This window comes from Peromyscus maniculatus, chromosome 5 (genome assembly GCF_049852395.1).
Source record: "Peromyscus maniculatus bairdii isolate BWxNUB_F1_BW_parent chromosome 5, HU_Pman_BW_mat_3.1, whole genome shotgun sequence".
Classification (NCBI taxonomy): Eukaryota; Metazoa; Chordata; class Mammalia; order Rodentia; family Cricetidae; genus Peromyscus; species Peromyscus maniculatus.
In genome coordinates this window covers 53,562,703-53,577,225 of record NC_134856.1, presented here as the reverse complement: position 1 = coordinate 53,577,225, position 14,523 = coordinate 53,562,703, and the positions used below count along the sequence as shown (strand labels likewise).

The following is a 14,523-nucleotide window of genomic DNA, read 5'->3' as shown; positions in this document are numbered from 1 at the left end:
ATATAAAAAACACATATAAATATCAATATATTATATATTAATTGATATATTAACATAATATATGGATATAATATAAGATATAACATCTAAAATATTATAAATATACAATATATATTATATATTTTTTAGGTTAAGAGTCTCTATACTAGTCTTGTCTCAAACTTGCTCTATGGCCAAGGATGACCTTGACCTCTTCATCCTCTGCCTCCATCTCCCAAGTGCTGGAATCACAAGTATATGCCACCATGCTTGGTTTATGCATTGCTTGGGATTAAACCAGGGCTTCATGCACACTGGGCAAGCACTTTGCCGGATGAGCCACAGCCATAGCCTAATAGGTAGACATTTGTTTTGCTTTTAATCTGTATTGGTTTTAGTGAGAGTGCACCATCACACTATGAACTCCAAGACCATAGCTGTGGGCAGACTGTCCCCACAAGATAGGCTTGACAGAATCCAGGTGCATACCCAGAGGAGCTACAGTGCTTGAAGCTCTGCATTTCCACCAACTCAGGAGACGCTGATGTGGCTGATCCGTAAAGAACCCAAGCCCTGGCAAGCTGCTGTAGCTGCTAACACATCAGTGAACAGACCTGGGACCCTGCGATTCTGGGCTGCCACCTACCTCCCTGTCCCAGCTGAGGTACCACTTAACAGAGACATGGAGGCAGAGCTAAGGGGGCCACCCAGGCATCTTCTGCTCAGGCCAGATTCTAACCCCAGATATCTGCTTCCTAAGCCTCTGCTGTTGGTTCTTCTATTCTACTCCTTCAAGAACCACAATAGAGTCAGGAGATGGCTCAGTGGATAAAGGCACTACTGTGCAAGCACAGTGGCTTGAGTTTGATTCTAGGAACCCATGTAAAAAGCTGGATGGGATGGGCCAGCTAGTTTATAGTGAGCCATGCAGTGGTATAACAAGAGAGACCCAGCCTCAACCCAACTTCAACCCAGCCTCAACAAGGTGGAAAGTGAGAACTGACTCCTGAAAATTATTCTCTGATCTCCACACACATGTTGTAGTACATGCACCCTGACTCCTCCTCCTCCTCCTCCTCCTCCTCCTCCTCCTTCTTCTTCTTTGGTTTTTCAACCCAGTGTTTCTCAGTGTAACAGCCCTGGCTCTCTGGAACTCACTCTGTAGACCAGGCTGGCCTCGAACTTACAGAAATCTGCCTGCCTCTGCCTTCCAAGTGCTGGGATTAAAGGTGTGTACCACCACTGCCTGGTCCCCTGATTCTTAATTAATTAAAAGAGAACCACAATAAAAAGGCCATAGAGGAGTTCCAGGAAGAGACTCAGAGGAAACAATTACTTAGGAATCAGCTGCCTGTATACTCCACCAGGAGGCTGGGTGACCAGATTCTGTTGCCTTTATCACTCTGAATTTAGTTTCAGCAGCAACTAAAGTTAGTGCAGCCTCCTGACCAGCTAGGCTCTGAGACAGCTGGAGAAGCTTCTCTGGACATGCCCAGGGGCTGGGAGGCCAAAACAACAACAAAGTAAGACAAGTATCAGTGGAGCTGGGAGTGCAGAGTGGAGGTAAACCCCACAAAGAGCAGAGTTTAAAATGCAGAGAGCAGGGCTGTGGAAGTGGCACAGTTGGTAAGCAGAGAACTTGAGTTTAGATCCCAGTGCCCACATAAAAGCTAGACACGCTAGCACGCACCTGCAACTCCAGTGCTGAGGACAGGGACAGGAGCATCTTGAGGGCTCACTGGCCAGCAAGACTAGCCAAACCAAGGAGCCTCAGGTTCAAAAGAGACCCTCCCTCAAAAAGGTGAAGAGCGAATAAGGGAGATACCAGACATCAACTTCTGTCCTCTGCACACTCACAGGGATGCACACCTGCACACACAGGCATAACTATACAGACCAGAGCCAGATACAAATACAGACAGACAGACAGACAGACAGACAGACACACACACACACACACACACACACACACACACACACACACACACACACACGAATGCAGAGGGTCTATGGGTGTAGTAGCTCAACAATAAGCACTTGCCTAGCATGTGTGAGGCCTGGAAATTCTATCCCTGTGGTGGTTTGAATGAGAATGGTTCCCATAGGCTAATATATTTAAATGTTTAGTTCCCAGTTGGTGGAACTGTTAGGGAAGGATTAGGAGGCATGGCCTTGATGGAGGAGGTGTGTCACTGGGGGTGGGTTTTGAGATTCAAAAGCTCACGCTATTCCCAGTTATCTTTCTCTGTCTTGTGCTTATGGATCAAGATATAAATGCTCAGCTACAGCTGGGCGGTGGTAATGCACACCTTTAATACCAGCACTTGCGATGCAAAGGCAGGCGGATCTCTGTGAGTTTGAGGCCAGCCTGGGCTACAAAGTGAGTTCCAGGACAGGCTCCAAAAGCTACACAGAGAAACTCTGTCTTGAAAAAACCATAATAATAATAATAATAATAAATGATAAATAAATGCTTTGCTACTGATTTAGTGCCATGCCTGTCTGTCTGCTGCCATGCTCTCCACCATGACTGTCATGGATTCATTCTCTGAAATTGTAAGTCCTAAATAAATGTTTTCTGTTATAAGTTGCCTTGGTTATGGTATCTCTTCACAACAATAGAAAAGTAACTAAGACAATCCTCAATACCCTCAGGAAAAAAGAATACACAGAGAAAATTCTGAAATGACATATGTCAACAGCTAACAGAGCTTATCATTTGTTTCTCTACAGCGTCCTCTGCCTCTGTAGTAATAAGGATGCAGCCCATACCATACAGGCTACTGAAGACACCATGGAAGACAGTCTCTTATCTGCTTCCTTGGTCCTATGAGGCCTAGGCAGAACCACGCATGAAATGAAAAAGTGAGAAAGCTAAGGGGAAACAGATGAACTGAGTCTGTGTTCCAGTGCTGACCAGGACGAGCAGGGAACATGGGCCTGGCCAGGCTGAGGACCACTCCCTCTGTGGCCACCCTTGGTGCTGACACCCCAATTAAGAGTTGTCAATTTGCTGCCCCCAGACAGTCACAAACAGCCTGTAGATACATGGCATGCTGCTCCAGGGAACAGGTATTAATTGGTCTGGGGTGGAGTCCAGGACTGGGAAGTCTTTATCTTTTTTCTCCTCCAGAGCTGAGGACTGAACCCAGGGCCATGTGCTTGTGGGGCAAGCACTTTACCACTGAGTTAAATCCTCAACCCCCAGGACTGGGAACTCTTTAAAACCTCCCAATATGACTTTATAAACAGTCTAGGATGGCCACTGTGGCTTATAGTAGGAAGCAGGTCCCTGGGACCTGATCGCAGGCTAGTGTCCTTCGAAGGTCTACCCTGCATTCCAAAGAAGGTTTAACCCCCATCCCAAAGAAGGCCTACCCTCCAGAGAAGATCTTCTCTACGTAGCTGCGCATGAACTCTCGAAGTGCCAGGGTCTCCTCGTCTGGGGCTGAATCAGCACTCTGATTGGAGGAGAAGGACTCATTGGAGGACGAGCGGCGGTCTTGGTCCCAGGATGGGTGTGACGGTGACTCGCCCATGTCATTCTCACTGTCTGCAGACTCAGTGGTCTCACTTTCAGATGCACCATCACCCAGGGAGCCATCTGGGTCCTGGAGTATTGAAGGTGCTGCCTCCAGGGGAGGGGACGTAGGTGGTTCGGTCCCAAAGTCAATCAGGGAGCCCACAGGGACTTCTGGGGCCTCCATGGTGGCTGGGCTGCCAAACAGGATGGGCACAGCCTGAGGAGCAGTTTTCTGAAGCTGCAAGCACGCACAAGTATGTTGGGAGCCTCTGGCTACCACCAAGGCTGAGTGTCGAGCAGCTCAGAGGCCCTATAGCATCTGGAATGGAAACAGACATAAACACTGTCACTATGAGAAGGCCAGTCCCCCAAGGAAAGTCACTGATCCCAAATCAACCTGAGGAAAGAATGAGTCACATTTTTCCTGCACTGACGACAGTCTCTGTACCTACAGAGTCTGGGATGCCACCAGCCAGTGTCTGTTTCCTATGTCCACTTTGCTGCCATGTGGTAGCAGGCAATGGGAGCCCAGGGATACCAGCATCAGGATCCCTCCCAGCTAAGCAGCATACTACAACTCCACATGCTCCAGCCAACCAAACCAGAGCCATCACCAGAGCATAATGCTGCTCATTTTCACTGGCAGCCAACATTGACCAGGCACAATGCTCCGGCTGGCTCTTTGTCCTCAGTAGCTGTGTATGTAAGTGGCACCCCGCTAAGCAGCACAGACCCCTCACCTACAGAGTCCTTTCCCTTCAGTCTTCCCTCCAAAGCCAGAGCCTGCCCAGGCCTCTTGATGCTTCTCAGTCTCTGTGGTTCAACCCTGTTCTTCCCCTCTTCCTGGGCTGCAGCTACCTGGATATCAATGGGGAGTCACTTCCTGTGCTCTGATCACGAAGCCTGGAGTTCTTCCTCCTCTCCCTTCTCCTTTGCCTCTCTCTTTCTCTCTTTCCCTCCCTCCCTCGCCCCACTGCAGAATCCTGTTCACCCTCAAGGCCAGGTCACGTGCCCATCTTCTGAGAGGCTTCACTCCATAGCAATTCAAAATCAATTATGGTCCCTGCTGACCTGGCCTTTCATCTAGACTCATGTATGAGCCAGTGCAGACTCTCACTGAGCATCTGGTGCATGAATGAGCACACCTCACTGGGAACATACTCATGGAGCCGAGAGAGCATGAGAACCCTGTTTCTTGGCACTGGCTCAGGATGTATATGTTGTTCTGGAAGTCCTTCCTACCAGTACTGAGGGTCAGCAGCCGAATGGCAAAGGCCTGGGACAGCCATGCTTAGTGGTGGAGAAAGCATCCTCATCCTGCCTCAGGCCTGTCAGACAAGATACCTGGGAGGCGATGCAGGGACAGGGCTGCCATCTGTACTGCTGAGATGATTGCATCTTCTGGGGGAAATGTAGTTCAAACCCACACATGCTGACTCCTGAGAGCAGAACACTCACAGGTTGATCATAGATTCCCTCCAATCACCCAGCACAAGATATTTTTAGATTCTCTGAGTCAGAAAGATGGAACAGCTGGCTCTGGCCACCATGCTCATGCACACATGCACAGGGGCAGTGATACACGTGCAGTGGAGCCCATAAAGCCTGAATCAGTGCAGAGGAGACTCACGAAACGTGGCTCTGATATCCTGCCTAAGCCAAGACAGTGTCAAGGGCTCACAAGGTCACAGAGGGCGGTGAGTGGCAGCTCAGAGAGAATGGGATAAAGAGGGGCACTGGGATCCCCTCTCCTGCTAACATCTGCTGCCTGTGGCCCTGCTTTCTGGGAAGGTCTCCTAATATGAGACATAAAGGCTGGGTTAGATGTCAAGGGGCCACGTGGAACCACATTCCTACTCACCAAAGAACAGAAAGCCACACCCATGGCCACATGCTTGTGGCTACCCATGAAAAACATACAAGGAAAACATTTGTAGTGACTAGCGCAGGGGCACTGTTAATCCTACCATATTATAGATTTGCGCAGTTCTAACCAAACATTGATTCCCATTAACACACAAATCACTCAAGAGAACACACAAGAGGAAGCACAGCCACTAAATGCTTGGACAGGTCTCAATCCATACTAATCACCACACAGAAATATGCAAAATTTCTAGGTGTGGTGGCTCATGCCTATAATCCCAGGTAAAGACAGGAAGATCCAGAGTTAAAGCCATCCTCAGCTACAGTGTGAGTTTGAGGCCACTACATTTGACCCTGCCTCAAAGAAAAAAATTAAAACACACAAATTAGAACATTTATGTACCCAGTTACAAAATTTTAAGACTACAATCCAGGGTGCCTTTAATCCCAGCACTTGGGAGGCAGAGGCAGGTGGATTTCTGAGTTTGAGACCAATCTCATCTACAGAGTGGGTTCCAAGTATCGCCATAGTTCTAGTAAAACTGACTTTCTCCAGATCCCTGGCAATAAGGGCAGATGCAACTTCAGAAATTTCATGTCTGCCACTCCTCCCATTCAAGAATTTGAATACTTTGCATTTATTCTAAGAATTCGAACCATCAAAATCAGTTACACAGGGGGAAAAATGTCACTGCAATAGTATCTGTGACCCTGACAGACAGGCATCTACAACAGTGAGTGAAGAAGTGACATGGGCATCATAGCAGTCAGTGACAAAGAGTGAGGACAGTGTCCTACTGTGCACCATCCCTGCTGGGGCACTGGGAACATAGGGATGACAGTAAGTCGGATGACAGTGGGCTGGAGACACGCACAGTACTGGTTATAGGATGGCACTGAGGCCAGGTCCCCTCTTCAGCCCATTTTCATACCAGTGACCCATGAGCCAAAGAAGCCAGTCTAAGAGGACAGAAGAGCCACATGGGCCTGCCAGCATAGGAGGCATGAGACAAGACTGATTTATTAAAGGCCACTTCTGATCCAATCTGGGGCTCATGGGGCTGGTAAATAAGTCACCCTTTCCCAGAAGTACAGAGCTACCTCTGTCTCTATGGGTTCAGGATGGTATCTTAGTCATTGTTCTATTACTGTGAAGAAACACCATGATCACGTCAATTCTTACAAAGGAAAGCATTTAACTGGGGCTTAAAGAGAGAGACACTCGGCCTGGCTTGAGCATTTGAAACCTCAAAGCCCACCCCCAATAGCATACTTCCTCCAGCAAGGCCTAACCCTACTCCACACCTACACCAACCAGGTCACACCTATTCCAACTATGTTATATCTCCTAATCCTTTTAAATAGTGCCACTCACTATGAGCTTATGGGGACCATTTCTATTCACACCACCATAGATAGTAACAAAATCACAGACCAGGGGCAAAGTGAGAGGAAGCAGAGGGGGCAGACGCTGGTCCTTAGCCTTGTGCACGACAACATGTCAGTTGTCCCTGAGGACAGCTCAGCATCATGGTCTCATCTCCCACAGAAGAACAAGCCTGCTGGCCAGCCCTCCATGCAGAGCCAGGATGAGGTGGTGTGTGTCCTAAGGGCCTGGACATCAGCTCCCAGCCTGCTTCTCAGGAAGACAACACGGCTATAGACTTCCAGGTGAGACAAGGTCACTGTAGCTTTCATGATAGCTTCCGGGGGAGGCCTGAGATTGCCTGCGGACATAGGACTGACACTATCCCTGCCTGGAGCCAGCTAGGGGCTCCCATTAAGAAGCGTAAGTCCAGTGGTATCAGAGTTTCTAGAGTTTCCAAGGCGTGCCGAAATCTGCTGTGTGAAATCTTCCCATTTTTCAATAGAGGCAATGGATTTAAATTCATTTCAAAGCACTTTGTGGGCCCGAGATCTGTAGATCGCACTTCAATCTATTGGAGGAGGAAGCTCCAAGAGGCCCTGGTGGTGCCCAGTTAAAGACACTGGCTTTCAGTCTCGGGACTCTGCTCCACAGTGTGGACATCCTCAGGCTTCCAGAAAGGATACCTGTCTCTCTGCACTTTCTGGTTCATGGTCAAGGTGCTGCTAAATTCCACACTTGGCTGAGATTCCTTCGTGCCACAAAACGTTGATGGGACTGTGAATCAGCCACTGTGAGAGGAGCTGGAGGCACAGCCAAGAGCAAGAGTGTCTGCTTGCCTGTGCTCACCAAGCACAAGAGCTAGGGGGAGGAAAACAGAGACTGCTCGGTTGGTAAAGTGCTGGCCACACAAGCAAAGGCCCCACGTTTGATCCCCTGAACCCACGCTAACACAAACAAGCCATGTGCAACAACGAACACCTGTAATCCCAACACCGAGGAGGAGAAAACAGGAGGAATCCCATAGTTAACTGGCCGGCCAGCCAGTCAGCCTAGTCAAATCTGCAAGCTCCAGGCTCAGTGAGAGATCCTACTTCAAAAAATACGGCACAGAAAGTATATAAACTGATGATATGACTGCTTCATGATATGGTTAAGGGGAAGGTTTTTATTGTAGGTATGAGAGTGAGAACAGTCAGAGGCACTGGAAGAGTCCAGAACAGAAATTAAGTAGTAGACTGAGCATGACCAGCAGATGGACCTGGCCATGAGAGAAGCAGGAGCAGAACAGAGTGATAGAGAGGGTGAGGGGGGGGGGAGATGAAGACAAAGAGAGGGAGGGCATAGCCAACATAATGGGTTAGAAGGAGAATGAGTAGCTGGGGGAGGGAAGCCTGTCATCAAGGGAAGTTTAAGGTAGGGGAGGAAATGAGAAGAGCTGGGATGCCAGCATGAACTCTGAAATGTGTAACAGGTACTTTGGGGTGATACTGAGGGAGCCTGGAGGCCAGCATGTGCTTTGGTATGCTAATAGATATCACAAACAGCCATCTGTCCTTTCTGCCAGGGATAGGGAAATGGCTCCTTTTGGTAGAGGGGAACCAGCTCCACAAGTTCCTGAGAAATGCTTGTGTTTCATCTAACCTCCAGAATTTGGGGAAATGGAGTTTCCTTTGGACCTGACACAGAAAAAATGAGAAAGACATCTGACATCGACCTCTGACTACACACACACACACACACACACACACACATAGTACTTCTGAGATGTTCTTAGGAAATGCCCCAAACAGTGCTGTTAGGTCTGGGAAGGAGACCTGGTCCCCAGAAGCCAGTACCACACACAGGTCCTAAGGTGACCATGTTCTAGGAGGCCCTGGCAGTTGCTGGGCAGCTGCTCATGGGAAAAGCAGACCAGGGAAGTTTTCCTGGCTATATAAGACCTAAATGGGTCATAGGAAGTCTGGGAGGAAGGTACAGACCAGGGAGGCAGAGCCAAACAGACAGGCCCTGGGAGGCAGCGGTGGCATCAGCATTCTGAGGGTAGGGAAGGCACCCTAACTTCCTCCCTGGGTTCCTCCCAGCCCTACCCTTTCTTTAGCCCTTCCTAGCCAGGCTTCAGGAGGAACTATGGCAAGACTGCCTGCTGTTGCACTTAGCCACATCCCCTGAGCTTTGCTCAAACTCTGATTTTCCCAACACACCACCAGAGTGAGAAGGCTGGGACTTCCCTAGAAGGTAACTTTGAGACAAAAGGGTATGTGTGCATGCAGTGTACGTGTGTGTGCAAGCATGTTCTGGTCTCCCTGCAGCCCAGCCCTTGCATGAACAGGACACACAGCACCACATTTGCATGTATCTGCTTTTTCTTTTGTCCAAAACTGCCAAGAGTGAAGGCCTGGCAAGGCTGCATCAGGGTCCTGGGTTAGGCAGGTAGCCTGATGTCATCACCAGAGGCCTTAGAAATAAAGGGGGTCAGAGTCAGAAAAGGAGATGACAACACTAGGCTGCTGGGGTTGATGATAGAGAAAGCCAAGGAGTGTGGGCAGATGCCGTGGGAAACTGGAGAAGCAGGAAAACATACTTTCCCTGCAGCCTCGAGAAGGAATCTTGCCAGCACCTTGACTCTCCCAATGAGCCAACTGAGAGCTCCACAGTAGTAAAGCAGCAAATGTGAGCTGTTTACAGCCACTAAGCACACAGTCATTTGTTCCAGTGGCAATAAGGAAGACAAATGTGGTTAGGACATAAGTACCTGTCAGGTATAGACATCTGGGTGTTTCTTGTAGCTTCGGGGTACCAGAACAAAAGCTACTGAGACCTGAAGGCAGTGTGGAAGTTAGGGTTTGACTGTCCCACACCCAGCAGGAACCATCACAAATCCCTTTCCGGCCTTCTCTGGGATCTAACAGGCTTCTGTAATGGCCTGTTAAAGCTGATCCTCCTATTGGCCACTGAGGCTCTGGATACTCTGAAGACTTCAGTCCCTTCCTCCAACATGCTCCAGTGGGGCTGGCAAGCAGGAGGGCAATTCACCCTCTCCCTCTGCGTGGTCCTTCTAGCCTGCAGTGGGCTCGTCATCTGTCCCTTTCCAACACTAGAAGACAATGGACTCTTCTGCCTCCAGCTAGTGGCTGCTTCTCTCACGACAGCTGCAAACACACCAGAGGCCCTGTCCAAACAGTGTTCTCTGGTGTTCTGAATGGTGCTTGGTTGGGAACTGACTATGCCGATCTGGGTGCAAATGTGAGAATCCGGCAGAGTAGCCTCCTGGCTTAGAATTCTGGCCTCTGGGACAGAAACCCAAGAGTCCAATATCTCACTCCCTTCACAGGTACTTAATATATTACCTAGTGTGATGGTTCATATTGTCAACTTCCCAGGGTATAGACTCACCCATGAGATAAACCTCTGGTACACCTGTGACATATTATCTAGATTAGGCTAGCCTCTGGCAAGATCTGTGAGGAATTTTCTTGATTAGATGAACAAAAGGAGAAGGCCCACCCTCAGTGTGGAGCTGAGGTCCCAGACTGAATAAAACGAAGAAAGTGAGCTGAGCACCAGCATTCATTTCTGTCTTGTAGGTGCCCCAAGTTCTTGTTGCCTTGGGTTCCCCAGTGTGATAGGCTGTAACCTGGAACCGTGAAGGGCACTGGAACCGTGAACTGCACCAGAACCGTGAACGGCACTGGAACCGTGAACGGCACTGGAACCGTGAACGGCAGTAAGTCCTTTTCCACTATCCCTTCTGTCAGCTGTTTTATCACAGACACGGACCGTGGTTGAGATACCCTGCACAGAGTAACCACTGCAAGCACAGTGGAGGGAAGAAGCACAAAGGACCACGAGGCTCACGGACCTCAGCCCACCACCCTCACACACCCAGCCTGCTGTTCACAGTGCTTCCTGTGACTGCCTGTGTTTTCTGATCATATGCTCCTACAGCTCCCCCTTACATCCTTCCTGACCTAACAAGAACCCCAGAAGGCTGTGACACGGTGTCTGGCAAAGTCCCTGACAAAGCCCGGGTGCCTACTACTCCAACCAGGAGGCAGCCACCCAAGAAGTCTGAAAGCAGGCCACCTACCCTGAGACCAAAAGAGGATCCTCAACTCTGCCAAGCTGATGAGTTTAACCCCAAAGCTCCTGACCAACCAATCTGCTCCTCACTGAGAAGAAGTGACTGTGCAACCGGGAAGGGACTTACAGCTAGTTGAGGAGGGAAGTGGTGGCTAGCCGGGCTAGGAAACAGTCGTTCCAATGAATGCCAAGCCATAGGGAACAGTACCAATGTCCTTTTAGAGAGCAGGGTGTACAGGTAGCTGCTTATAGATTTATACCCAGTTAATATGGCTCCAGGGCAATTTATAGACTTGTAGCATCACATAAACCCATTATTGCCCTTCAGTGATGGGATGAATTGAGTTTCTTGGTAGCCAAACCAAAGGCAACACCACATACTGTGCTGTGAGACTCCTTTTGTCCAGCCAGATGCACCTGTCATCACTTTCCTTGAGCACCTGCTGAGTCCCCCTCCCCTTCTCCCCACGAAAAGACCCTGGTTGTCCCGATGACAAAGTCTCTAACAAGGCAGAGACCAAATGTTCCTTTAAATGAGTCTAGAAAGCAGCAGGCACCCAATCCCGTGCCTTTGGAATGGGGATCTGGCTGGCTGGAGACTGCCGCTAGGTGAAGACACGCATGGCATTTTGTAAGCCTCCCATCATGTGCCAGCTGTCTCCTGCTGGAGTCCTAAGAGGGTTTCCAGTGCCAGCACAGTAAGTGGTAGCCCAGACAGGAGTGGTGCTGCAGCTGCCAGGGAAGGAGCTGCCATGAGGCTGTGAAAGTGGAAGCTTGGCTACGTCCCCAGACATCAACAGCACCTAACACATCTGCAGGGGACATTCCTAGGTGGAGGAGGGGAGAGCAAGCAACTCCCAGCACCTCCACCTCAGCCCCAGCTTCCAAAGGCACACTGCTGGTAATGGGGACAACTCAAGGACCTGAGGGGGCAGCAGGACAAAGAGGCTGTCACCAAGAAGAGACAAAGGGCTTGGGGAAGAGTAGCTGAGGGGCACACCATGACAAAAGATTCTCAGGGCAGACCATGAATAACATCAATAAGCTGGGTCACTTTGTGGTAAGGGGAGACAGAAAGAGAGCAACATCTAGGCTGTGACACTGCCCACCGGTGGGCCTGAAACAGGGTTACCGAGCATTACCACTGCAGAGTGGCCCCGTGAGCAACTGTGTCGCGGTCTTGGTTGACACTGAAAACTCAAGACTGTGTTTGGGAGGGCTAAGAAGTAGCCATGTGAGAGGGGACTGCAACATACCACGGTTTATGTGGGGGTAAGACAGTTTTGGGTATTCATTCAGGTCCTGGATCTGAACGGAGGACTAACATGCCATCCACTGCAGCACAGCCTGGCCCCTGAGTACAAGGGGAAACATGGCTGTAGCTCCTCCAAGGAAGATCCAGAAGCAGGTAAGGGTCATGAGCCAGAAGCATGTACAGGACCACTCAGAATATGGGACCAACACAAGAGCTAACGACATTTGAGGAGAGGGGGAGCAGGCAGGTCTAGGGTGCAGAGCAGCTGGAGCTGTTCTCAGGGACCAGTTAAGGTCAGCATGGAACTGTGACCACAACTGGCCAGGAGACCAGAGCTGACCACTGGTGGGTCACATGCAGAGTGCCTTTTCATTTCAGGCCAGGGAGGAGGAGCAGGAGGAGAGGGCCTGTGGGGGTTCGGATAGAATCTAGGAAGAAGTCACACCAAGGATGTTCTGTGAACACAAAGGAGGAGTGGCAAGAGCTAGGAAGGGCAGCTGATGGTCTGAATGTGCTGCTGCCCACACATAGGCCAGGGCCATTACTGTGGAAACAGCACACCTGGCTTAGAACATAGGTAACAAACTCATGATAGAACAAAAAAAAAAAAAAAAGTGGCCCGCCACTAATTAAGTGCTTGATGGATAATATATACATTGGTTTTTTTGAGACAGGGTTTCTCAGTGTAGCTTTACACCTCTCCTGGAACACACTCTATAGCCCAGGTTGTCCTCGAACCCACAGAGATCCACCTGCCTCTGCCTCCCGAGTGCTAAGATTAAAGGTATGTATCGCCACCGCTTGGCTCATATCTCATTCTTTTACAAAGGACCTATGAAACAGATGTGTCCTTTACTGTTCCCATCACCACAGACTCATCATGATGTGGTTGTCACTGTGTGGTGACAAGAGTAGTCCCTCCTTTTCTTAAGCAAAAAATAAATAAAGCATATAAACCCTAACCACACTGCTGATAGAGTCCTTGCAAAGTAAATACACTCATGTGGTCAGCTACAAGGACAGAACAGCCAGATCCTGTGCCTTCCCATGAGGAAATACCACACTGAAAGGCACTCAAAGGATGATGACAGACTTACTATGAATCCACGTGTCAGGGCAGCAACCACACAAGCTAGAATGATCTTGAGATGCACCGACAAATGCCCGATCTAAAGCCAAGTAACAATGTTGTTTGTGCTTGTGCAGATTAGAATGCTGAGAATACTCTGCAATTCTGCACCTTGGAAGCAGTGGTCAGCTTCCTTTTCCATGGCAATCCTGTGAGTAGCCATGGCCCTAGATATTGGCTATCTGCTCACACTGTTAACCTCATCCCCAAGTTCAAAGCAACCCTGGAGTCATCTATGTATATAGAATAGATTTGCAAAGGCATTTTAATTTGATGCATTTGCAAGACTTTAAACATGATGAAAAGAGGGTACTGGAGCAATGGCTCAGAGGTTAAGAGCACAGGCTGCTCTTCCAGAGGTTCTGAGTTCAATTCCCAGCACCCACATGGTGGCTCACAACCATCTGTAACTGTAGTTCCATGGGATCCAATGCCCTCTCCTGGTATGCAAATGTACATGCAGACAATACACCCATATACATAAAGTACATAAATGAATAAATCTTTTAAATAAAGATGAAAAGAGAAAGCAGAGAGCTGCTGAGAATCTTCCTGGTATCCAAAGGCATTGAAATTAAACCATGCTGAGCTGCCATGTCTAGATCACGTCAAGGAACATTGGAGAGGAAGTGGAAGGAATTCATGGTTGGGGACAGCTAATTGGAGACGGGACCATAGCCCTCCCATCTGTGAGGGGCTGGGCAGGAGGGACTAGACTGGTATGGTTCCAACAAGGTAAGGCCCACTGACCAGTATGGCCTTGAACATAGAATCTTCTTGCCTGGAAAGCCAAGCAGAAGGTTTTAACAGGGAGGGGCTCCTGTTGTTTCCCTCTGAGATGTCTGTGAAACTCAACCTAGCTTTTCTCTGCTGCAACCCTCATCACGTTACATGCAAAGGGGTGCCAATTTATCATCTCTGGGAAGAATGAGATGGCTAACATGTTTCCAAGGCCATGGGAAAAAGAGAGAACTGACTGTCGGTCCCTGATCCAGAGGGTTAAAACAATAGGTGACATTCTCCATGAACAGCAACTGGCAGTATTGCCCATGCCTAGATGAGCCAGGCTTTGTGCCACAGGCTGGGAGCATGGCATGGCAGAGACAGGCTCCCTCCTCCTTCTTCCTTGATTTGGCTACCACAGAAGGTTCCAGAACAAACTCCAACCCATAGCCAATATCCAGAAGAGTCTAGCAGCCCAAGTTGCCATGAGGGGAGGACTGGACTTGTGATAAGAAGCAACAGCTCCAAGTCTGAGCCATGGGCTTCTGTGTGCCATTCAAAACTCAAGCCACACTCAGAGGTAATGGTTCCGTTATCTC

At 49.2% G+C, this 14,523-nt stretch overlaps 1 protein-coding gene across 2 annotated transcripts in view; it reads right to left on the bottom strand.

The window, feature by feature from the left end:
• Nucleotides 1-14,523, bottom strand: part of Kiaa0513 (KIAA0513 ortholog) — a 50,825-nt gene that overhangs the window by 16,835 nt on the left and 19,467 nt on the right. For both annotated transcript variants that reach the window (XM_016008467.3, XM_042277780.2), the window contains exon 2: nucleotides 3,358-3,821. In XM_016008467.3, the coding sequence (XP_015863953.1) occupies nucleotides 3,358-3,686 (329 nt within the window). In that variant the 5' untranslated portion in view covers nucleotides 3,687-3,821. The remainder of the gene's footprint in view (nucleotides 1-3,357; nucleotides 3,822-14,523) is intronic.